Source organism: Watersipora subatra, chromosome 8, assembly GCF_963576615.1.
Source record: "Watersipora subatra chromosome 8, tzWatSuba1.1, whole genome shotgun sequence".
In the NCBI taxonomy this organism is placed as follows: domain Eukaryota; kingdom Metazoa; phylum Bryozoa; class Gymnolaemata; order Cheilostomatida; family Watersiporidae; genus Watersipora; species Watersipora subatra.
Genome location: NC_088715.1, coordinates 56379187 through 56403235, shown reverse-complemented (window position 1 = coordinate 56403235; position 24049 = coordinate 56379187). Strand labels below are relative to the sequence as shown.

The 24049-nt window shown below is 35.1% G+C and overlaps 1 protein-coding gene across 2 annotated transcripts; it reads left to right on the top strand.

The window, feature by feature from the left end:
• The first annotated feature begins 2444 nt into the window (after positions 1-2444).
• On the top strand, positions 2445-23534 carry LOC137401685 (uncharacterized). Of its 2 annotated transcripts, none has more exons than XM_068088144.1 (7): positions 2445-2571; positions 13766-13804; positions 13960-14537; positions 14772-14831; positions 16093-16155; positions 17636-17689; positions 22955-23534. In XM_068088144.1, the coding sequence occupies exons 2-7, from the start codon at positions 13785-13787 to the stop codon at positions 23074-23076; spliced, it is 897 nt and encodes a 298-aa protein (XP_067944245.1). In that variant the 5' UTR covers positions 2445-2571; positions 13766-13784; the 3' UTR covers positions 23077-23534. The 2 variants fall into 2 exon arrangements, with proteins under 2 accessions (XP_067944245.1, XP_067944246.1); XM_068088145.1 differs by lacking the exon at positions 22955-23534 and adding an exon at positions 19733-20644.
• Positions 23535-24049: the final 515 nt, after the last annotated feature.

Sequence of the window (24049 nt, the reverse complement as noted above, 5' to 3'; positions counted from 1 at the left end):
ATAAATACCTACGCACTGCTAGTAATAAGATATCCAGCAGGCATAATAAAGTGGACTGAGGAAGCCATCAAAGAAACAGATATAGCAACTCGTAAACTGCTGACTATGCATGGAGCACTCCACCCAAAATCTGATACTACTAAATTGTATCTTGATAGGAAAGATGGCGGTATGGGACTCAAAAGTGTACAGCAGACAGTGAAAGAAGAGGAGCAAAGCATCAAAGCATATGCAGCCTCTATGGCCATCTCAGATAAGTTGCTAGCTGAATTTTAATCGGCTGCTTTTACAATGGACCTACGCCCTGATGATGAGGAAATTGACTGGCACACGAAACCTCTTCATGGTGCTTACCACCAACAAATATCTAAGGTTGGCGATTTTCACCAGACATATATGTGGCTGAACAAAGGAAACCTAACGGCCAATACAGAGTCGCTAATCATGGCAGCCCAGGAGCAAGTGCTCCCAACAAGGCAACTTCAAACGAAAATCTATCACACTAGAGACGATTCTAGATGCAGACTGTGCAAAGATGCACCTGAGACCATCCAACACATTATCAGTGGATGCAGGCAGATAGCAGGGAACGCATAAACTGAGCGGCATAATCATGTCGCAGGTATTGTGTATAGAAGTCTATGTGATGAGTATGGCCTTAATAAACCACAACACTGGTGGGAAGCTCCTGGTAAGGTCAATGAAAATGACCGCGCTAAGATCCTCTGGGACTTCTACATCTAAACTGACAAGCATGTTCTGGCAAACCAACCAGATATAGTGGTGGTAGACAAGGAGAACAAGAGGGCTAATATAATAGATATAGCAGTACCCAATGACTACAGTATAGCCAGCAAAGAAAAAGCAAAGGTAGAGAAATATCTCCCTCTTGGAGAAGAAATTGAAAAATGCTGGAATGTAAGAACAACTGTAATCCCAGTAGTCATTGGGGCACTGGGCGTAATAACACCGGCGCATAAAATGTGGCTTGCCCAAATACCAACAACAATCAACTCAGGTGAGTTGCAGAAAAGTGCGCTAATGGGAACAGCTAAGATCTTGAGGCGAGTGCTCAAACTCCCAGGTCTCTGGTAGGAGACCCGAGTTAGAGCAGAATTTACCACCCATACGGGGTATCTGGGATGAGGAAACAATTTTATATATATATATATTTATATATATATATATCTTAATGCTTTGCACTCAGTGGTTTTAATTCTTGTGGAGCAATAAAGGAAACATGGCAGCTGCCTTCACGCTTTCCTTTGAAAGACACATGGACTACACATACATGTATAAGAATAGGACGCCAACATGGTCAAAAAGTAGGTCCTAAATATACATGCAACCCCAGTAAACTGAAGGATTCCCATTTACATTCATGCTTCACTAAGTGAATCATAAAAATGATGGAAAGAAAGGCAGCAACACACATTGCATTGTTTTTTTTTACTTTAAGGAAAAGTTTGGGATGTTTCATAGCAATACCGCTTTCATAAATTGTCAATCACTTTGAATCATCATAACTGTGTACCAGTACACATAACCCTATACTGCCCTCATAATGAAAAGTAAACTCTCTCAAAGCAATTACGTCACTCACTGCTTCATAAATGTAACTAAACATCAAAGCGTGCAAATAGACAAGACTCAAACTTCTGTAAACCCACATTTTACTTTTTTAGTTTTTAGATGGTTTCTCTTCCACTCCCTGGAGGATATTTTTTCTTTTTCGCAGTACTGTTTTGTGGTTTGCAGTTCTGTTTTTTGCAGTAGTTTTCATCTTGATTTTTAGCCATGATTGTTCCAATGATCATGTGACCACACTAAACAATCTCAATGGTTCTAAAGGAACTAAGGCTATTGTTGCATAGAAATTAAAGACTTCTAAGGATCTAAGAACATAAAAGTCTAAGCACAAGCAAGCACATAAAAGTGGACAACTTCCAAATTAATGAGCCGGTCAAATAGGATTCAGAGAGAAAGTCATAATTCCTTATCCTATGTCAAACTCCAAGGTATTTTTAGCACTAAGCTTTTTAATTATAAACATCCTAATTACACTTTTGTTTGATCTGAGCTTCTTAGTCATGATGAAGCCTTTTCCATTGCAATCTTGAAATATCCTGGCAATAAAGCCTGGTACCCATATCGATTGCGAGACTCCGGCGGTAAGATGTGCAGCAAAACGCTTGCGACGCTAGGCTCGGCAGGATCTGTTCCCATAAAAGCATCAAAAGCAATGGCAAATGATACAAAAATAGCAATACTTTCCGGTAAAATCTACAAAGGTCCGGTGTAAGTTCATTTTTACGTCGATAAAAACTCACAGCATGCATCATGTTGCGTGCAGGCAATAGAATGACTCACATATATGATGCAAGCTCACAGTTGTCGGCTTTAATTCCTTGTATATGACAGACTTGATTTATCAATGCTTCAGTATTTTAACAGGTATAAGCTTCGGCTCGCTTAACTTTTGCTCTGCTAGCCACTACTCCACTCAGCTCTTTGCACTTGAGTTGAAAATATTTCAACTTCGTTCTTTCAGTTAACCCGGTCAATAGATTGGTAAGTACTCCTAAGATTGTGTTCTCACTTATCTTATCACTGTCTATTTTTGCTTGTTTTCTCTGCACCTCTATGGACATAAATTAGATATTATATTATATCTATGTTATATTTTTACAAATCGCTAAATTTAGCCTGTTTTAGGCTTGCTCACAATGTCTATCATAACTTGACTTCTGTCAACCCTGATGACATAAGCTGTCATCTCCAGGTTACTTCAGATTTATCTACAATTTACAACAAAATTTTAGAACTTACGACTGAAAATCCAAAACGCTAGGTACATGTAGGTTACCTCTGAGTCACAAACACTTCACAATGAGCTCACTAATTTAGTAGTTTTTAAAACCTAAAAATTAGTTGCTAAAATCTATTCACAGGCAATCGGTTGCACTTAGTAACTGTGCCATCGTAGCTACTGGTAATAAACTGTTTGTGCAGAAGAACTCAAAAGTTTATGCCATGCCGAGTGTTTTTACAAGCAAAACGTGAAAGCAGTTTTGAGTTTTTTTGTAGAACATGGCCAATATACTTAAACACGGCTGAATGTGGTCTAAGTATCTTAAAATTTTAATTTAGAAACATCCTGGTATTTTGATCACTCTTAGCATCAAAAACAATCCCTAATGATAGAAAATACTAATATTTTCTGAAAAATTCTACAAATTACATGTGTACGTTTAATGTTCCGGTGCAACTGCCATCAAAGTTGCTCCCGGTTGATGATAGCAAACCACCCAAACTAGTCAAGCTACCTAATAGATTGTTTACTATTTTATAATTCTGAACTTTATAGTGTTCCCTGGATTTGCTTCAGTGACCACATGGCATATCACTATTTATCCTTTTGTAAAGGAACCACTGCATTCCTTTACACTACAAAGAACCACACCACTTTGAATATTTTGCCTCTCTCTCCCTTTCTCTCTCTCTCTCTCTCTCTCACTCTCTCTCTCTCCTTCTCTCTCCCTCTCCCTCTCCCTCTCTCTCCCTCTCTCTCCCTCTCTCTCCCTCTCTCTCCCTCTCTCTCCCTCTCTCTCCCTCTCTCTTCCTCTCTCTTCCTCTCTCTTCCTCTCTCTTCCTCTCTCTCTCCCTCCTTTTCTCTACCTCTCTCTCCCTTTCTCTCCTCTCTCTCTCTCTCTCTTTCTCTCTCTTTCTCTCTCTTCCTTTCCCTTTTTTCCCCTTTCTATCCCTTTCTCTCCCTTTCTCTCCCTCTCTCTTCTCTCTCTCCCTTTCTCCCTCTCTCTCTCTCTCTCTCTCTCTCCCTTTTTCTCTCTCTCTCTCTCTCTCTCTCCCTTTCTCTCCTTCCCTCTCTATCGCTCTCTCCCTTTCTCTCCCATTCTCTCTCTTTCTATCAGTTTTTCTTCCTTTCTCTCTCCCTTTCCCTCTCTCGCTTTTACTCTCCTTGTTTTTCCACAATTTAAAAGTTGGAATAACAACAAATTCTAAACAAAAAGCGTAGTTATGAGTTGAGAGGTACAATAAACATACCTTTCAACTCACAACTGTGATACTTGTCAGTGATTGATAGATCACCATGTACTTATTAAGGAGTCTAATGTAGAAAATATGAAATAATCTTGCTTGTCATGGTTAATACGAGCTTTGTTAAAATTTTTGTACAATTTTTTTTAAATTTTGTGGAGTTAATTTCTCATAGCATTATACTGAGTCAAATGGAAAATAATTCAAACTTAATTATATTTATATTCACCTTTAAAGCAAACCTTAAATATACACTTCACTTTTTTTCACTAATCTTCGACTCCTGTTTACGCTGATGTAATGGTTTAGCCAGTAATCCATTTGACTGATGACCCAAAATGCTACGACATCGACTACTTAATGCTGGGGTTACAGCCATTTTGTCTGGATTCATTGTGTTCTACAAATTTTATGACTTGCTAATGATAGAAAAAGTAATTGTTTTTACATGCATTAACAAACTTAATTAACAAGTTAACAAATGTCAACAGTCATTCCTCAGTAGAAAGACTCATACATACTGTCAGGCAGTATATGGGTCAGAATCTCAAACTTTCTTGGTTATCAATGTCATCTGTGATAACATGGTTTCCACTATCTTGATGTGTTTACATCAACCAATCTTGTCTGAGATAGCCTTATCAGTATACAATGTAATCACTGAAATACTAGCCCTGATTTGTGTGATTCACCTATCATAAATATAGATCACATAATCTGAGACCATCAATCATTTTCAGTGTAGTTTGCGCATTGCACTGACCATCACGGTTGCACTGCAAAACGCCATGAAAGTTTGATAGCCGCATTGTTTCCCAACATATCTGCATTGGCTTGGTTATGCCATCATTAGCGCCTAGATTAATCAATGACAAGACAACCCGGACATGCCAAGTTACTTTGGGTACTTTGCTTTTAAATCTGTAATTATTTGTAAGTTTGTTAGACTTGGTTCATAATTTTGGGTGTCTGCTAAAAATAAACTTACACAAATTTGAGTAGATTACATCAAAGAATATTCAAACTTTTCTATCATTAGCATTTTTTTGATGTTTGAGATGATATGATTGCCAGGGTGTTTGAAGATTAAATTCAATAAAACTTGAACGCAGTTACATGTCAAAGACTCAGATCAAGGGAAAGTACAATTATGATGTCTATAGTTGCAAAAAGACCAACGGAATAGAAATGCATAATGCTGCAAACTGAACGCAGCCTATATCAACTATCCCAACAATAACAACTAGTGACATCATTTTATGTGTGTTTTTCTTAATTTTTCTACCATAATCAAATTTTTTCAATTTTAAAACATTCTGGCTTTTAAAACAACAAACAACAAAACAAATCGCAAATGATGAGAAAATTCTTCTATACTTTGTGATAAAATTGATTGAAGTTTGTATAAATTCATGTTTATGTGTTAGTTGAACGCGTTACCCTATGATAATCCTTTTGAAACCCACCGAAAAGGCAGTAAAATATAACACATTTACTGTCTCCATACATGAGACAGCTAACTAAACTTTATTGGTTGCCATTTCACTTAAAGTGAAAGTAAACACGTAGTTTTAAGAATGTTTTATATGAATGGTCATGCATCATACAATGTTAATTGAATGAGAAAACAAAATTTCAGCAGATATTTTTACTAGTTTAGCAAGTTTAAAGTTGAAAATATATTTAGACGCATTTACCTCGGACCATCACTATATCGTAATTCAGCCGTTTCCGGTAACTTATTCCTTAGTGAGATAACGTCTAACGCATTTGAATTTCTTTGTTTAGCCACAATCAGTTAGTTACGATGCGTAGATGTCTCTTTACTAGTTGCGAATCTGGCACTACAATTCATGACATAACTTCTTTTAGAGTGCCTGTGTCTCAGTTGCCAAATTTAGCAAAGTGGCTGTCTAAAGCAAAGCGTGCCGATTTGAATTTTTGCAGACTACCTGCTAGTGCGGTCGTGTGCATTAGGCACTTCCATGAGATCTAGCTTTATTCTGAAACATTTGAGACAACCACAAGATTAAGGGTGAAAATATCAGTGGTGAGTCCATTTCACACACATTTTTTGCAATGGCGTTATTCATTCGATTTTTGCAAAATATGCAGTTGAAAAAAAAACTCTGTACTCAGTTATATGTGAATGCATGGGCATTTTTTGTTTTTAAAATATTATTCTGAGTATTTATCTGTTGTAAGAAATAACTTATGTTTTGCTAAACATGGTAAATTACACAAAACAAATAGGGTAAAAGTTGGCCTTCATCAGTAAATTGTGTTCACGTTCCCTTTAAGGTGTGAGCGTTACATAAGTATTCATAACGGTTCTCACTAATTGAGGTTTGGTTTGAAGGCTAAATCTTATAGGTCTATTTTAAATGCATTGTCTCCCAAAGCTAAACTAGCTCGAGTTTCTGCATAGAATCTTTTGATAGAATTTAAAGTATGTTGATTTAAATTATCTTGGTTTATATATTTTGTACTAATGTTTTACTTATTTTAACATCTGCTAGTTTTTTACCTTCTTTAACTTAGACTTCATGTTTTAAGTATTTTTGAAAGTACCATATTCAAAAACAGTTTGCCACGTAGAGGTGAACATTTGATTAAGTTTGATGGTGAGTATCAATAGATCTGTGAGTATGAGTACAGATCAATAGATCAATAAGTATCAACAGATTTCCATGTACAAGATATGAGTTATTAAAGTGTGAATGTAGTTGAAAATTGCAATTAATTCATAGTAAATAAGAATTGTTCATTTTTTTTAAACACAAAGCAGCCTTAACGTTATTAAATTTTCAGTTGTAATGGAGCTTTTTCAAAAGACTTCAAATTTACGAAGTTTGATTTTTACATTTGAAAATTTACATCTTTTTTCGTCGTATTTTATTTCTTCAAATAATATTTTTAAAACTTTGCAAATGTTCAAAGATTTTCTTGAAATACTTGAATGTTTGCTTTATCTTTCAATTTTTTTATTTTATCCAAATTAAAAGTTTCAAGATCTTTGATCGCAAAGTCAGAAAAGTATTTCAAACTATTTATTTGATTTTAGTGTCTAACTGTTGCCTTTTTTTCTCATTTCGGTTTATGGCATAATTTAAAAAAATTTCTTTTTAAAATAAAGTTATTGCCAATGAAGTGGTATATTGTAAAACCTCGTAAAAATTGAATGCCATGGCACTCAATTTTTCAAACCTTCTTCTATAATGGCGGTCAATTGGAGGCAGGGTTCAGATAGAGGCTGGCGGTCTATTTTTTAAATAGCTCATCAGAGTTTTGGGAAGATAAATTTAGCCCTATTACGGGCGAAGTGAATGTCACCTATATTTTGCCCATTTTTTCCGGTGGACCAATATTAAGCATTTTGAATGCAATTAATATGCTAATTTACCTCTAACTTGTCAAACATCTTTTAATAAATGTGCATAAACAAACCGAGTCAAAAATATCTCTACCAGTGGATATCTATTGCTTGCAATTGACTTGTGATTATATTATAGCCTGTGTTCTTCTTTGTAATTTGTTGGAATTTTCAATTTTATTTCTTTCTAAGTTCGAAAACATATTTTTATTTTATACCTATATTTAACATTGTAGAATAAAAGCTCATTGCACTCACTGATATGTTTGATACAGTTTACAGCCAAAACTAGCTTTTTATGTGCAATTGAAGTGGAGTTATGAGCATTGATCCACTGTAAGCCGTGTTAAGATAGTCGCAAGGATGCTATTAAATAACATGCTACAAATCTGCATATTTATAAGTCTATTTATAAATATGCTCAGCAATAATCTATCAAATGATACAAATAGATATTCATGGAAAAGTGGCATACACGAATCCCACTTATATTACATGCAGAAAGTAAAGTTAACGTTTTTAAAACAAAAATGTCTCCGTTGTTTGCTCTGACAGCTGCGTTCTGATTGTTGCTACTGATGGAACGAACATCCTTTAGTTGTTTAATACCTTCCACAATATTTTTTGGTCTCAACTCTTCTTCTGCACTGCTGAACTAATCGATATTAGCATTTAAACAATTTGTCGGCGAGAAAAACTTTCACGAGCTACATTTAGCACTAATGCAGTGTTAAAAGTTTGCTCACTAAACGTAACTTCTGGTCAAAAACTTGAGAGCTGCTTTTGATATACATGTACATGTATGTAGGCTACTTCGAACTAGAAAGATTGCATTAAACAAGGAAGTACTAATAAGCCTAAGACAAATATTAATTATTTTCATGGTGTTGCATTCAAATTTTATCCGCCAACGTAAATTTAAACCGTTTTTATATATATAAACGTACTTCGAAGTATCAGGGCTACGTTAAACAAAGAACTACTGTTAGCTAGAGGCAGTAATTATTTCTATAGCAATGCTTTGAAAGTTCATCTACCATTTTAAAGTTAAACCGGTTTTTTTGTATATGTAGGCTATTTCGAAGTAGAAAGACCGAGTTAAGCAACGAGCTACTACTAGCCTGACATGGTTATTGATTATTTTTATGGTGTCGTGTTCAAAGTTGAAAAAAACAAAAAGCTTTGGAATTGGACAACGAGAGAATTAACTGTTATTGATATAAGCGATTCATTATTAATACAATTTTGTAGACACCTTTCTACTGATCAGTTAATATCATGGGCTGGATATATAATATCGAATAATGGCAAAGTGGTGGTCAAATTAAAAACTGCGAAAGCTATTCCACTACATTAGAAAGGATCTTGTGAGGAATGTGCTAATTATCGTACAATCTCTATCCTACCTATTTTTTGTAAAATAATGGAAAAATGTGTAAATCAGCAAATTCTTGATTATTTAGAATCCAACAAATTTCTAAAACAAAATAAATTTGGCTTTAGGCGGGGAAGAGGCACATCAGATGCAATTTTATCTTTTACTGATCAAATTCTAGAATCTTTTAATTAAATTGAATGTGTAATTAGTATTTTCATAGATTTTAGTAAAGCATTTGACACCATTGATCATAACATATTACTTAACAAGTTGAACAATTATAATTTTAATCCATTGACTACTAATTGGATCCATAGTTGTCTGTCGAATAGAACTCAAGACACAAATAAAAGATTCATATTCTAATTCCAGTGATATAACATGCGGTGTGCCTCAGGGTTCTGTGTTAGGGCCAACTCTGTTCTTACTATATATAAATGATCTTTTTCAATTTCTGCAGTATCTAACTCCAATTTTGTATGCTGACGACACAAACTTGTTTTTTCTTCTTCCGACCTAAATGAATCTTACACTAAAATTAATTTCGATCTTCAAAGACTGAGCCTCTGATGTCAAGTAAATAAACTAACAATTAATTGTGAAAAGGCAGCTTACGTTGTTTTCAAAAACTACCAAAACAGATTTAAATTTGAACACATTAGCTTCAAATGATAAAAATATTGTTGAGATTGATGAAATTTAATTTTTAGGCGTTACGGTTGATACATATTTGAGTTGGTCTTCATACACACGCAGTTTACTGATTGACTTAAGACCTATTTCAGGACTGTTTTTTCGATTAAGCACTACTGTTCCAAGAAAGATCCTGATAATGCTTTACTACTCTATTATTCTCTCTAAATTATGCTACTCTATAAAATCATGAAAGAATGCTTCTTAGGTTGACCTTGACAAACTAATTAAGATTCAAAAGAAAATATTGCGTATTATTATAAAAAGCCTACTGGTTACCAAAATTTTGATTTATTTCACGACTCTAAGATTTTTACTGCTGATAGAATGTATCCTTACAAATCACTTATTAGAGCACAAAAACTGTATCATTTGCAAACATTTCAAAAACCTTCACATAATAACACCCGATTTCAATCATGCTCACTTCCTACTCCTTTTTATTCTTCATCTGCTGGTCAACGAACATCTAACTTTGTGATGTCTGCATTGTGGAATAAATTTCCAGTCTCGATAAAATTAATAAAACCTATTGGTAAGTTTAAGACGGAGATAAGGTTCCACCTTAGCTCTGCTTGGTGAACATTAGTGTCTACATGTTATGCTGTCGACTTAGGCCTGCGACCAGTTTAGCTCTGCTATTTTGCACTGTCTTCATTTTCTCTACTTTTGTTTGATTGTTGATATACGTGTACAATTGTTTGAAGCTTTTTTGTATGTATGCAATAATTATTGTATTTATTATGTATTTGATGAAATAAATCACATACATACACACACACACACGCACGCACGCGCGCGCACGCGCGCACACACACAAATGGAGGCGGCATTCAGCTGGAGAATGGCAGTCTATTTTTCAAACCTTCTCTCAGGGTGGTGGTCAATTGGAGGCGGCTTTCAAATAGAGGTTGCGTTCAAATAGAGGTGGCGTTCAATTAAATGCTTCACGGTATATAACTTCAGCTGACCTTTTATTGTAATTCAAATAATAATCCCATGAACAAACGAGCGGAGCGAATGTTTGAGAGTTTTTATGATACAGTGGTGATACAAATTATGGAATCGCCTCTAATTTTCGTTGCATAGTAATGAATTCCGAGTTGTGTTTGTTTTTTCTACAATCAAATTTCTACATAACTAAAAAAAATTATATATCATTGGATTTGTCGCAATGTTGGCTTTTTGATAAACTTATATTAAAACCACATCGTATTTTCTATAAAAAAATTATTAGAGGTTTACTGAAAGCTGTCGGAGAGTTACTGTACAGTTATTATTTCTATTAAATAGTGTCTGACCAAAAGTCATAAAATAACATATTTCTTTTCTTTGAAATGGCTTTTATTGTGAATTAACTTAAAGACAAAGTATAGTAGCTTTGAAAAGAGCTGTTTTGGTCCTTAAGATGGTCAACACTTGGTTGGCCAGCCTTTGTTGTCAATCACTGCTCGGCAACGCTTGGGTATACTATCTGTCAGCGTCTGAAGCTTTTCAGGTGTCACTATTTGATGCCAGGATTGCGCAATAAGCTCCATCAATCTTTTATTAGTGGGTTTGTCTTTAGTTACGAGATTGCCTATTCTGCTCCACAAATTTTCAATTGGGTTAAGGTCTGGTCACTGAGCAGGCCAAGTCAGAGTGTTAACATTATTGTCAGCAAACCACTTCTTTACTCTTCTGGCTGTGTGGCATAGAGCATTATCTTGCTGGAACAGCCACTCTCTATCAAACCGACTTCTAGCAGATGGTATCATCACACTTTGCAGTACTCCACAATAGTTTTTTGCATTCATCATACCATCAACAAAATCTAATCTACCAGGACCAGCAGCGGAGAAACAACCCCAGACCATTACTGAGGTGGGATGCTTTATCGTAGGTAAAATACATTCTGGTTTAAACTCTTCACCAGGTCTCCTTCTTCCATAATTGTTGCCAGAGTGATTTTGCACAGTAAATGTTCTCTCATCGCTGAGTAATACTGCTCTCCAGTCTTCTGGTGACCAATTCACATGATCTTTTGCCCATTGTAGACGAGCTTTTCTTTGTCGAGATGATAACAAAGGTTTTCGACGAGCTTTACAGCCTCGTAAACCATTATCTCTCAATGATTTGCGAACAGTTGATGGTGCTAACTCTGTACCTGTTGATTCTTTTACCTCTCTGGCTAGTAGAGGACTGGTTAGATGTCTATCAACCAAAGAAAGTCTCACTAGGCATCTGGTCACTCGATCTGTTGCTAGCTTTTTCCTTCCCCCACCAGCCCTTTCTTCAACTTGACCGGGTTCCTTCCATCTGCAGATTGTTGTAAATACACCTTTCTTAGAGCAATCTACCTTCCTTGCAATTTCCCTCTGTGACTTCTCTAGCTGATGAAAGTGAATTATTACAGCACGCTTTTCTTTCGTGAGATGTTGAAGCATGATGATGAAGTTATTAGAACGACTTTTACTGAGAGCAGAAGGACTTTTCAAAACTACTTGGGTTACGTTGCGTAATGCGCAACGTCTCACTCAATGCAATTGTTGTCTTAGATGATTGTTAACCTGAGCTGATCAAAGAATTTAGAAATTTTAGGCATCATTCACCAGACTACTGTTTTCGAAAAAAGTGACTTGTTATGAGAAACTCTGACTAGTTGCACCTTCAACTGCACTAGCAATGGAATTATGTTTGGATGCGGACAAAATTAAACAATGTGAAAGCGGATAAAAAATTTTTTCTAATGATGTATAACTTTCCATATCTGGACTGAATATAACTAATATGAGAGCCATTATAGCGCATTATGTATTAAAACTCAAAGGCGGTTCCATAATTTGTATCACCACTGTAAATGCGTGTGCACATAACTTACGAAAATTATCCATCAACAACGTCAAAACCCTTGCATCGAAATCTCATCAACAAATTTAATCATTTTTTTGTAGATTTGTTAAAGTATAAGAACGATACAAAACATAAACAAACCTATTTAAACGTGTTACCAAGTCTTTGAAAGGTTACCGCAAAATCTTAAAACTAACCATTTGATCGAATTATACATAAATAGACAGATTAATTTGGCCAAAGTTTGTTATTAAAACTGGCCAAGCCTTACTTTTATCAACATTAAGACCGGCAAAGGAAACGCTGAGCGACAGAAAAGAGAACAATTAAGTCGTGCACATTTCACGAAAAAATAACGTGGACATTTCACCAATCTATAGCATTGTCGAATTGGCGACGGTTTCTGTAAGTAAATTAGAAGTACAAAAATTGTTTCTTTTTTTTCCGATTTCAAAGTAAACGACATTTTGGAAGCTTTTGAGTACTTTGGTATTCTAACTGATGTCCAAAGCAGTGAAAGCGAAGGAAAAGACGATGATATTTTTTTCTAACGATTCGAATGAGATTATTACAGTAATTAATTATAAGTTTGGATATTCGTCTTGATACTTCTTGATATTGTTAGCTATGATGTTTTGAAATGTAAACAAAATTGTGCATTGATTTTCTATTATTACTGTATTAATAATATTGGTTATTCTAATAATATCAGTGCATTTTACTTCTAATATTGCAATTCTCCTATTGCAGAGGAAGAGATATAAACATATAATCTTTTCATTTCGTTATTGCTGTCTGTCATGACCAAACACTTTTTCAAATAGATTTTCTAAAAATCGATATAAATGTCACAACTTCTTGATGTTATTAGTTATGACGTTTTGAAATTTAAACAAAATTGTGCATTGGTTTTATATTATTACTATATTAATAATATTGATTATTCTAATAATATCAGTGCATTTCACTTCTAATATTAGCCAATATTGCATTTCTCCTATTGCAGTGGGAGAGATATAGACATATACTCTTTTCCTTTCATCATTGATGTTTGTTGTATATAATAACACCCACACCCAGTACATTACAGCTATCATTGCAGTTATCCTATTGCACTGCAGTGCCATTTGACTGCTAATATTGCATTTCTCAACCATCAGTACCCTTTCTTTTTTCCAATATCACTTTGGTCGTGGGCTGTATAACAGTGGAATTTCTAGTTATAATAATAGTAACAATAATAACAAGAACCTCAAGTTCTCATCTGATTATGGCCAAAGGTCAAGGTCCCATCTGCTTATGAGCATTTTTTTGTACCTTGGGGCTTTTGAGATCTGAAACCTAAAAAATATGTTTTAGGTCACATTTCGTGTTCGCATAACTTACCTACAGCATGCTGCATTGTCACAATTTATTTTCTAATCTGTTTGTAGAACCACCAACAACAACAAGATGGCTTCCAGAAAAACACGGTATGTCATTTTGTTGGTCGTTTTTGGTTTAGGTCCAGGTTGTGACAGGTTGACTTTGAAACCTCTCTAAAATTACAATGCATGATATTCAAAGAATCTTGACACCCGCCTAAGCTTTTAGGCCTTAATAAAGAATATATGAAACATACTTTTAGGGTAAAATCTTCTATGGAATCCAAACATAAAAAAGAGCTTGCGGACTTACTTTCTAAATACATCGACAGCGCAAAAGGCGTAGCAGAGCTAACAAGCTTGAGAGAACTGCTACAGAAAACCTCATCAGCTCGGAGATACAAGATGGTTCTAAAGGTCAGAGGGGTGAGCGATAATACATGGACAGTACTGCATGCAGCTGCACACCAGGATGATACTGATACTTTTAGATGCCTTTCACAAGGATGGACAACTGAACAGTTGTTGATCGCAGCAAAAATACAAACTGAAGCTGGGGCCACAGTCATGCACATCGGGGCGTATCATGGTAGTTTCGCAACTGTTAGATACCTGTTAGAAAACATGGAGCAAGACCAAAAACTTGAGTTACTAAAACTTAAAAATAAAGATGGTGCCACTGCGTTGCATCGAGCAATGTCTTGCAGGAAAACAGACATGGTCCAATTAATTCTAGGTTCACTAAATTCGGAAAACCAGATGGAGCTGCTCAGCATACGCAATGATGATGGAAGATTTGTGACAGATTTACCAGAGTACCAATTTCAGTTACCCTTGCAAGGTGACTATTTATATATATATATATGTTTATACATATATATATACATATATATATATATGTAAGCAAAACATATCAACATATATATTTGCAACATTTATATGACACAAAATTTTACTTTCCAGATAAGTTTCAGCCAGTACTACATGTTTTAATTGACTAGGTTTTGTCACTGCATTCTTGAGCTTTTTTTCAAAGTGGTTTAACAAACTTTAGTGTTTGTCTCTTGTTTTGCAGTTACTAGTTGTGTAAAGAAGTTGGAAACACTGGAAGAAGAAAACAAGCAGCAAAAACAAGGTAAATGATAGGATAAAGAGTGTTTTATTCCTATTATTATACTATTAATCTAGTAAAGCTATCTGAATGACCAAAATAATTAAATCAAACCTAAATTTCTTTTACCTTCAAGTATTAAAATTGTTTTAATATAAAACCATTATAAAAAAGATGCGCTGGATAATCAGAATAAGCCATAAAACTTGTTCCCACTATTTCAATTTGAAGCCGCTTTTGCCAAATACCATTTTGCTATTTTCTGAATGTGATTGTAGGCAGGTGTATGTGCAAATGATCTCATCATATTCTACGTACATCTCTACAATTTTAGTATATTTGTTCTCTGACAAACTTAAAAAAAAACCGTCACTGCGGTCAAGTCCAAATAATGCATGATAAACTTAAGAAATTTTTGTCAAATTTATTTATATACATTAGCAAAATCGTCATATGACAAGCATAAAAAAGGTAATTGAAAAACAAAAAACTAATTATCATCAAATCATGCATTTCTTCCAGCAGCATACATATATCTGAGTTTAAGTGTATATGGTTTTATAGCTAACAGAAAACATGTCCAGGAGTCCTCTATTATCAAAGCAGATTTTTTGACGTGTTACAGAACAAATTTTAGACCTTTTTTAGAGTACTAACTAAAAATAAATAATTATTCTTCTGTTTCTGTGATAATCACTGGATACCCAGACTCTAAACAGGCATGATAAAATATAGATTAATAGCTTGCTAAAATTTACAAGCAGAACTATTCATACTCCGCTGCTTGTTATACACTTTTGACATCTAGTGCAGAGCTTATTGCACAGAAAACCTGTTAGAGCCTATCAGCTAGTGAAAGTGCTGACCGACATTTGCTTATTAGTTAATGTTGTCACTGCAATGCTGGGCTCGCTTATCAAACATTGTCAAACAAGTATTTACAAACGTGTTGATCTTTTCAATTGTTTCAAATTATTTATAATCTTGTTCTGAAGCTCTCAGCTTTCATTATATATAAATATAATATTTACTGCTGAGTAATACAGCAGCAGTTTTTTTGTAAACTAAAACTTTCTCATGTTGTATTGCCAAATATCTGATTATCTATGCTTGGTCTCAATGCTAGAGGCGTGTTACTCAAGGCAAGACAGCTGTTGTTCGATACCATGTGCTTGTTGTTGAATGCACGACATTCGATGTTTGTTTTGTGATACTTTGCCTGATGCTTGAATTCAGTTGCTCTATACTTGGACAAGATGCCAATACACTTCATCTACATTTTCAGCTTTAAGCAATGCAGACAGAAAAGTGGAAACATTACTAAAGGAAAACACAAAACTTCAGCAAGGTACGAGTTTAAACAGTTAGTCTTTTTTGTATAATGATCACTCGAAAGCCATGTTAATACTGTAAGAATTTTTTTAAGCTTTTAGCAACCGAGATCAACTCTTGAGGGCATTTTAAATATTTTCTAGTCTTTTGCAACTGAAATTCGTTGAAATGCAGGCAGTACTGGTCAGATAAAGTTCATCTTGTCATGAGTGTTTTATTTCTATTCTATTATGCCACTACGAGATATCTCAGTTGTTTACTAATGGCAGCTGCTATTTTTTATAACCATCTCAAGGCAACTTGCAACGCATAACTTATAAAATTTTGAGAAACCCCAAAGCTCTGTGAATCTAATGTAAGATGCATTTTGACAACAGATCATATTGCTAACGGACAGGGGGGCTTCAGATAGACGGGTGCCGGTGGGTACCGACGAGTACTGGTGGGTACCAGCCGGTACCGGCACCAAGCACGGTACCCGCCGTACTTGAACCCAATACACACACGAGCGGGTCCAGGCATGCCCTATGGTTACTGATAAAGTTTGAGGAGAACTTGAGTCATAGCTACCACAAACAGCTTTCATCAGTTTTGCTAGGTGAATCAGACGCGCTGATTCCAATTTTGTCATCAAAATAATGATTGGTCCACTAAATTTCAAAGTCATGAGAGCTTTTATAAAGCGTTTTAATATTGGTCTCGCAAACGGCACAATCGACACAACAAGCTCCGCCCATTAATACGTGACGTAGACTAGCTTTTAAAGAATGGAAGTTAGAGATGTTTAGTCCGATCTAGAATTATAGAAATGGGTGTCTTAAAGCTCACTATTATCTAAATTCAGTCTTCAAATAATCTCAGTCTTTTATGAAAGGTAGATAAGCTATTTAACATTGTTCGTAGTTTGTTGCAGAATGTTTAGTAGGCTGAATGAGCTGTTATCGTTGTTATCCTGTAACAAACTACGAAGAATGTTAACTAGCTTATCTAACTTTCATAAAAGACTGAGATTATTTTTAGGTTGAATTTTGCTGATGGTGAGTTTTAAGACCACCATCTCTATAATTTTAGATCAAACTAAACATCTCCAACTTCCGTTCTTAAAGAGCTAGTATACGTCACATTTTAAATGACGGAGCCTGTTGTGTCGAATGTGTCGTTTACGAGACCGATATTCAAACGCGGTAAAAAAGCTCTCATGACTTTGAAATTTAGTGGACCAATCATTATTTTGATGACAAAATCGGAATCAGCGTGTTTGATTACCTAAAATAAACAATGAAAGCTGTTCATGTCAGTTATGCTTTAATTTAAATACTCAAAAGCAATCAGGTGAATATTATAAATGATTTTATTTTAGTTTAATACTGATTTGGTCAGTCTGCTGCCATTCAAAATAAAATTGCAGTTTTTACAAGTGCCATAGACATGTGCTTTCCTAGATGACTAGTAAAATGTACATTCACGTAAGGAGTATTTACCTTTGCTTATTACAGCACTGGAGAAACAGCAGTTGGACCTTGAGCAAAGAGTCACCAATCAAGAAAGAAGTAAGTTTTTTTGCTGATAAATTTTGTTGGATTTGCAAACTCAGTTCAACTGTGCTGAGAAAGTCTTAACGTAAATAAGTTAGCCGCAAACAACCAGCGTTTTATTTTCACTGATTTCTCTAAGGTGTCTCATGTGCTGTTACAGTAAAAATATTTTGAAGTCTTTACTACTTGTGATTCTAAACTAATCCGACCCGGCAATTTTCTGCATAAGCTGATTATTCAGAGTAGAGAATTTTAGTTGTGTCTCGCACTGTGTCAGCTCTCAGCAAGGGCTATGTCATCACCTGACACAAAGCAAACTTGTTATATAGCTGGAAGGAACTCGTAGAGCATTGATTCATGGAATACAGTCTTATATTCTAGTTTAAATTAACTGCTTTAGGATAATTATAACAATACTTTAGCTTGTCAAACACTATGAAATAGTTGGCAGGTATCTATGGCAACTTCTTAAAAAATACTCTAAGAAACTTCCGGAAGCATGAAATCAAATGCATGATATCTATATATAGAGCATGTTTTGTCTCGTATAAATCTCGGTATTAGGCATCTGTCATTCGGATGTCTAGTTGTAGCTACAAAGTTTTAGGACACAAATTCTGCTTGGCACTAAATTTCAATACCGAACCTTCAGATCTTCAGGCAGGTGTACTAGACCCTGCACTAGCCATTTAAATGGCAATACTAATTATTAATTGTACACATACTTATGCAGCTCATAAAATACTATTTTAAAAATACTATTTGTTGCTATTGGTCACGCTGTTATTGGTTGGCTCTTATTATAGTAAACAATTTAACTCGTCAAGTTACTGTTGTCATGCACCCAATTTTATTGTGTAATTATTTAAATATCTGTGCAGCGCCAGGCATTCAGCAAGTAGAATTATATAAAAAACTAAATGTTGAAAATTCAATTAACTGTAAGCAAAACTGAACTACAGTAAATAAATATAATAGAAGAAACAAAGTTTTTATTTCTTTTTAAATGCCTGAGCAGAAATATAAACTGACATTTAGTGGACTGACTAGTAAAAGCAGTATAAAAGTTTTGCAGTATGACTCCCACCAGCATGAACTAGAAAGATGTACAGTGATTTGGCCTCTCTAGCTGCCATTACTTTTATTTTGTTAATGTTTTACTTCAACTCTTATTTATCTACTTACACCTAAAAGACTGCCGTGTTTTAACAAACTTAGTTCTTTTCTCAAAATTTGCATCGAATTTCCAAAATTTGTGCAACAAGTGTTCTTATACAGAAGTTTAACCTTATAGTAAGCAGAGCTTTGACTGTACAGTAAGTAGAGATTTGACTGTACAGTAAGTAAATGTTTGATTGTACAGTAAGTAGATGTTTGATTGTACAGTAAGTAGTGGTTTGACTGTATAGTAAGTAGAGGCTTGACTGTACAGTAAATACAGGTTTGACTGTATAGTAAGTATGAGTTTGACTGTATAGTAAGTAATGGTTTGACTGTATAAGAAGTAGAGGTTTGACCGTATAGTAAGCAGAGGTTTGACTGTATAGTAAGTATAGGTTTGACTGTACAGTAAGTAAAGGTTTGACTGTACAGTAACTAAAGGTTTGACTGTACAGTAAGTAAAGGTTTGACTGTACAGTAACTAAAAGTTTGACTGTACAGTGAGTAGAGGTTTGATCTTATAGTAAGTAGAGGTTTGACTGTATATCGTGAAGGAAACTGTCCATTTCTTTGCTTTTTACAAAACAGTCAAGAGCACTAAACACAAAGTAGCACTGAAGGGTGACAAAAGTGAGAGCTTTGCGCACTTCACTGATGAAGCCAAATAGGAACTTTTTTGAAAAAGAGAGTGCCAACCTTACGATGAATCCGTGTATCCCTATACTGATAGCAGCGCACCGGCTTCCAGGAAGTCAGAAGCCAAATTGGTCAGTGTAAACAGGCCCATGTCTCAGAGAGCAGCCCAACCCAAGAGGTCGATAAAATCGTTAAAGCACAAACCGACTCGGCAATTCAGTGTCATTTCTTTACAGCCAAGCTAAAGTCATTTCTTTACAGCCAAACTAATCTAGATCAGCCAAGCGACCAGACCAGCCTATAATTGACAGCCGGCTTATCAAGCCAAAGAGGCATGCCGTTGAGCCATCAGCGCAGACCGAGTCATGCTTAGAGTGCCTTGCTTTTGTGTTAGGCTCTCCAATCGCAGATGAGCTTTTATCCCATTACCAAGAAAATAGTTTACCAGCTACTGGAGGACAGTAGCCAATGGCAAGAGCTAGCCCAAAGACCACCAGTCTAATACAAACAAAAAGGTTGCAGAGAAGATATCAAGTTTTTGTCAAGACTGAAGTTTGCTACCTGGAGTACAAAACTTGACAGCCCTTGCTCTGGTTCTGACTGATCTCTCCTTTCGACACTGAGTGAGTTGTCCCCAGTACCTCTACTGGAGGAAAGTGTAGCGACCAATCACCTAAACCAGAGCCGAGTTGGAGAGAAGTGCCAACTTCAAGGCAATAAATGCCATGACTGGGCGGAGCCTCAACTCAGTAGCTGACACAGCCCTTGGTCACACTTTCGGTCGATTGAGGGTTGGCTACCGAGTTGAAGGAGGCAGAGCTAAGCAACCCGCAAGATCTATAAAAGAGGATGCATATGCGACCAAAAGCAGAGCGCCGATATGTCTTTCGTTGTGCAGTTTACTGTATGTTCATCGCATCTTGAACTGTACTATCTAATGTATGTATATTTATATACTATATAATACATAATATATAGTATAATATATTATATATTAAATTATGATATAATATATAACTAAACCACCTGAGTAGTTGTATTCTTGTATAGCAAGTAAAGGAACTTGTTCTGTTCTTTTACCCTTTTTAAAAGCTGACAGGCTATGATTAATGGTGGACATTAAAATATTTTATCATAGTGGGTCATTGTATCATAGTAGGTCATTGTATGCATAGTAGGCCATTATGCTTTTTGTGCAGTAGCTAGGCAGCTAACAAATATAAATCTACTATAAATTTTCCCACGAACAAACGAGCGGAAGCGAAGTATGAGAGTTTTTATGATAAATGCATGTGCACACAACTTACGAAAATTATTCATCAACAGTGAGACGAACCCTTGTCTCGAAATTTCATCAACAAGTTTAACCATCGTTTTTTTAGATTAGTTAAAGTATAATAACGATACAAAACACATATAAGCCTATTTAAATATGTTACCAAGTCTTTGTAAATTATCGAAATTCTCTTTAAACTTACCCATCTGATTGGATTATACACAAATAGACAGATTTATTAAGACGAAAATTGTCACAAAACGCTTGAAAAGCTTGGTTTAATAAAAGTTAAGACCGGAAATTGAAACGCCGGGCGACAGAGAATAGAATGATTAAGTCGTGCGCATTTCGCGAACAAATGACGTGCACATTTCACCAGTCTTTGGCATTGTCGACGGTTTCTGTAATTAACGTAAGAGTACTGAAATCGTTTAATTTTTGCCGATTTCAAACTGATATTTTAGACACTTGAGTACTTTAGTATTCTAACTGATGTCCAACGCAGTGTAAGTAAAGGAAATGACGATATTTTTTCTAACAATTCTTATGAGATTATTACGACATTTAATTATAAGTTTGGATGACTACAGAACAATCACTACGTAGCACAGATTTTCTAAAAATCTATATAAATATCACAACTTCTTGATATCGCTAACTATGACGTTTTTAAATGTAAACAAAATTGTGCATTGGTTTTATATTATTACTATATTAATAATATTGATTATTCTAATAATATCAATGCATTTTACTTCTAATATTGGCCAATATTGCATTTCTCCTATTGCAGGGGAAGAGATATAAACATATAATCTTTTCCTTTCATTATTGCTGTTTGTTGTATATAATAACACCCACACCCAGTACATTACTGCTACCATTGCAGTTATCCTATTGCACTGCAGTGCCATTTGACTGCTAATAATGCATTTTTCAACCATCAGTACCCTTTCTTTTTCTCCAATATCACTTTGGTCGTGGGCTGTATGACAGTGGAATTTCTAGTAAATATTATATAGCGGGAAGTGGACAATCGATTTTTTTCAATAGTTAGATAACGTTAGATGATCTTAACCTTCTGTTTGTATTAAATTTGCTGGGAGGTTCATATCTCTCTGCTGCATGATTCACACATTTACATCACAACTGGTCATAATAATTTAGTGGTTTTTATTTTTTCCAAGTTTATAACAACCTGCATAGCCAAAGACGTGCAGGAAATTGTGAGACCATCTTTGCTTGGGCAAATAAACACAATAAATTTAGTATTAATAGGGCAAACTTTTTATTGATCTCAAAATCAGAAAAATTGACCAAATTGTTTTGAGAAATTGACTTTATTGACTTTCAATTTAAAATACATAGTTTTCTACTTAATTAACAAATCGAGGTGTCCAAGCGTAGTTTGAAGACATAACATTAATACATGTATCTACATATTGGATGCATCGCATGCTGCTGGTAAGAACTTTTGCGTTGAATGGTTTGGCTGTTCCATTTGTTTCTTGCGCATAGAAGTTTTCTGATGGCTTTCTACAAAAAATTGTTTGGAAGACTTAACCACACAACTGCAAAGGTTACAATACAGATCATTGCCGGGTGTCTTAGTGAACTCGGTAGGAAACTCTCTTATAATCTGAAAAACCTTCTCATGAGATGATTGCTTAGCTTTTGGCATCTTTGCTAGTGTAAAACTGATTGCATACTAGTCATATAATTAGGCATGCTATACATTTCAACCAGTGGCTTGAGCAGATTGCATCATGCCATGCTGACTCATCCTATACATAGCAAATAAAGCAAGAGGAGAAAACCTACCAAATTTCCATTTGGAAAGGGAAATACCCAAATACCTTAGTAAGGGGAAATTCTGAATTCCTAGTATGCATAAAGAGTGAAAATTGACTCAAAAATATAAAAATTGACCTAAAAGATAAAAATTGACCTAAAAGATCAAAATTGACAATTTATTGACCTTATAACTTGGCTATTAATGTACCTAGGGTGCTCATATGTGGTATTTTTTGTTTCTATATTCGGTCATATATTAATACTGTGTAGAATGAACTGCGAGTGGTATTAGACCACTCATTAGACCAAATTCATAATTGACCGATAGCGCTAACACATTGTTCATCCTTGGCTATCGGCACTGATACAATGTCAATTATTGGTTAATTGCACTGATACTTTTGTTGATGCAGAGATGAAAAAGTTGATGAAAAAGCTAAAACAGTTGGAGGTCAACACCAAGGTTACTAACAGTGGTGATGTCAAAGATGTCCAAGAGTTAGCAGGGAATGAGGACTTGTCTCCACATCATTAATAGAGGCGTAAAGCTTACATCAGAAATATTATTTACTAATAGATAAAAATAGTTTTATGAAGGGGTGTTTAGACACCGTTTGTTTCAATATTAGTATAAGACCCTAAGTAACCATTATATAAATAAATTAATTGTGCTCAATAAACAAACAGAAACTAAACAATAGGCAGACACTGAACAACCCAAACCTACATAGCTCTTCTCCTGAGACTGGGGTTTCTCCGAGTGAAATAATTTTCTATGCTGAGTGGAGATTTCCTCTTTTTAGAACCACTTCATAAAATATTTATAGAGATTCACCTTCTTTCATCCTAATGGTAAATTAGCTTTATTTACTGAACATAGTATCTCATCACAATATGGAAGACCATACTTCTTTTTACAGTGTTTGAATTGTAGTTCATCTAGAAGCTTCTATTTTTAATGTCAGTTTCTACTTTTCTTAGCTGGCATAAATAAAGACCTAACACTTCAACATGTTTATCATACATTTACATACTTCCCAACTTTCTCTATCAGTTGAAAGCCTTCAAAGAACTCTCATGACAAACTTCACAGACATAATTTCTTGTGTTTTGTGGTGGTGTTGGTCATTGACCATGCTGCCAACATAAATATTGTATCGCTGAGCACAGGACCAATGTTAAACTTGATGATCTTCCAGGCATGATGGAGCGGAGATTAAACTTCCAACTTGCTAATTGGCAGTTTAAACTGATAACCATCATAACAACTTTATTTCCCACAAGCACCATTTTATCATTTGTCGTTAAACTTTTAATCAAATAGTGCAAAGCATACAGATTTTCAACCCATAGTTTCAAACTGTTTCCGTCACAACAACACATGATTGTTTTCATTGAGGGCAATTACGAAGGAGTATTTTTAAGTTTCTATTTAGATGGGAGTTCATGAAGCAGATTTTCAAGAACTCTATAGAGCTTAAAACCACATAATTGCGGTAAGCTGGGGA

Excerpts from the sequence above, each read along its gene's own strand:
- LOC137401685 (XM_068088144.1), top strand. The coding sequence starts at position 13,785 with ATGGCTTCCAGAAAAACACG. Across the intron at positions 14,538-14,771 it reads ATTTCAGTTACCCTTGCAAG|TTACTAGTTGTGTAAAGAAG; the intron begins GTGACTATTTAT and ends CTTGTTTTGCAG. Across the intron at positions 17,690-22,954 it reads AGTCACCAATCAAGAAAGAA|AGATGAAAAAGTTGATGAAA; the intron begins GTAAGTTTTTTT and ends TTGTTGATGCAG.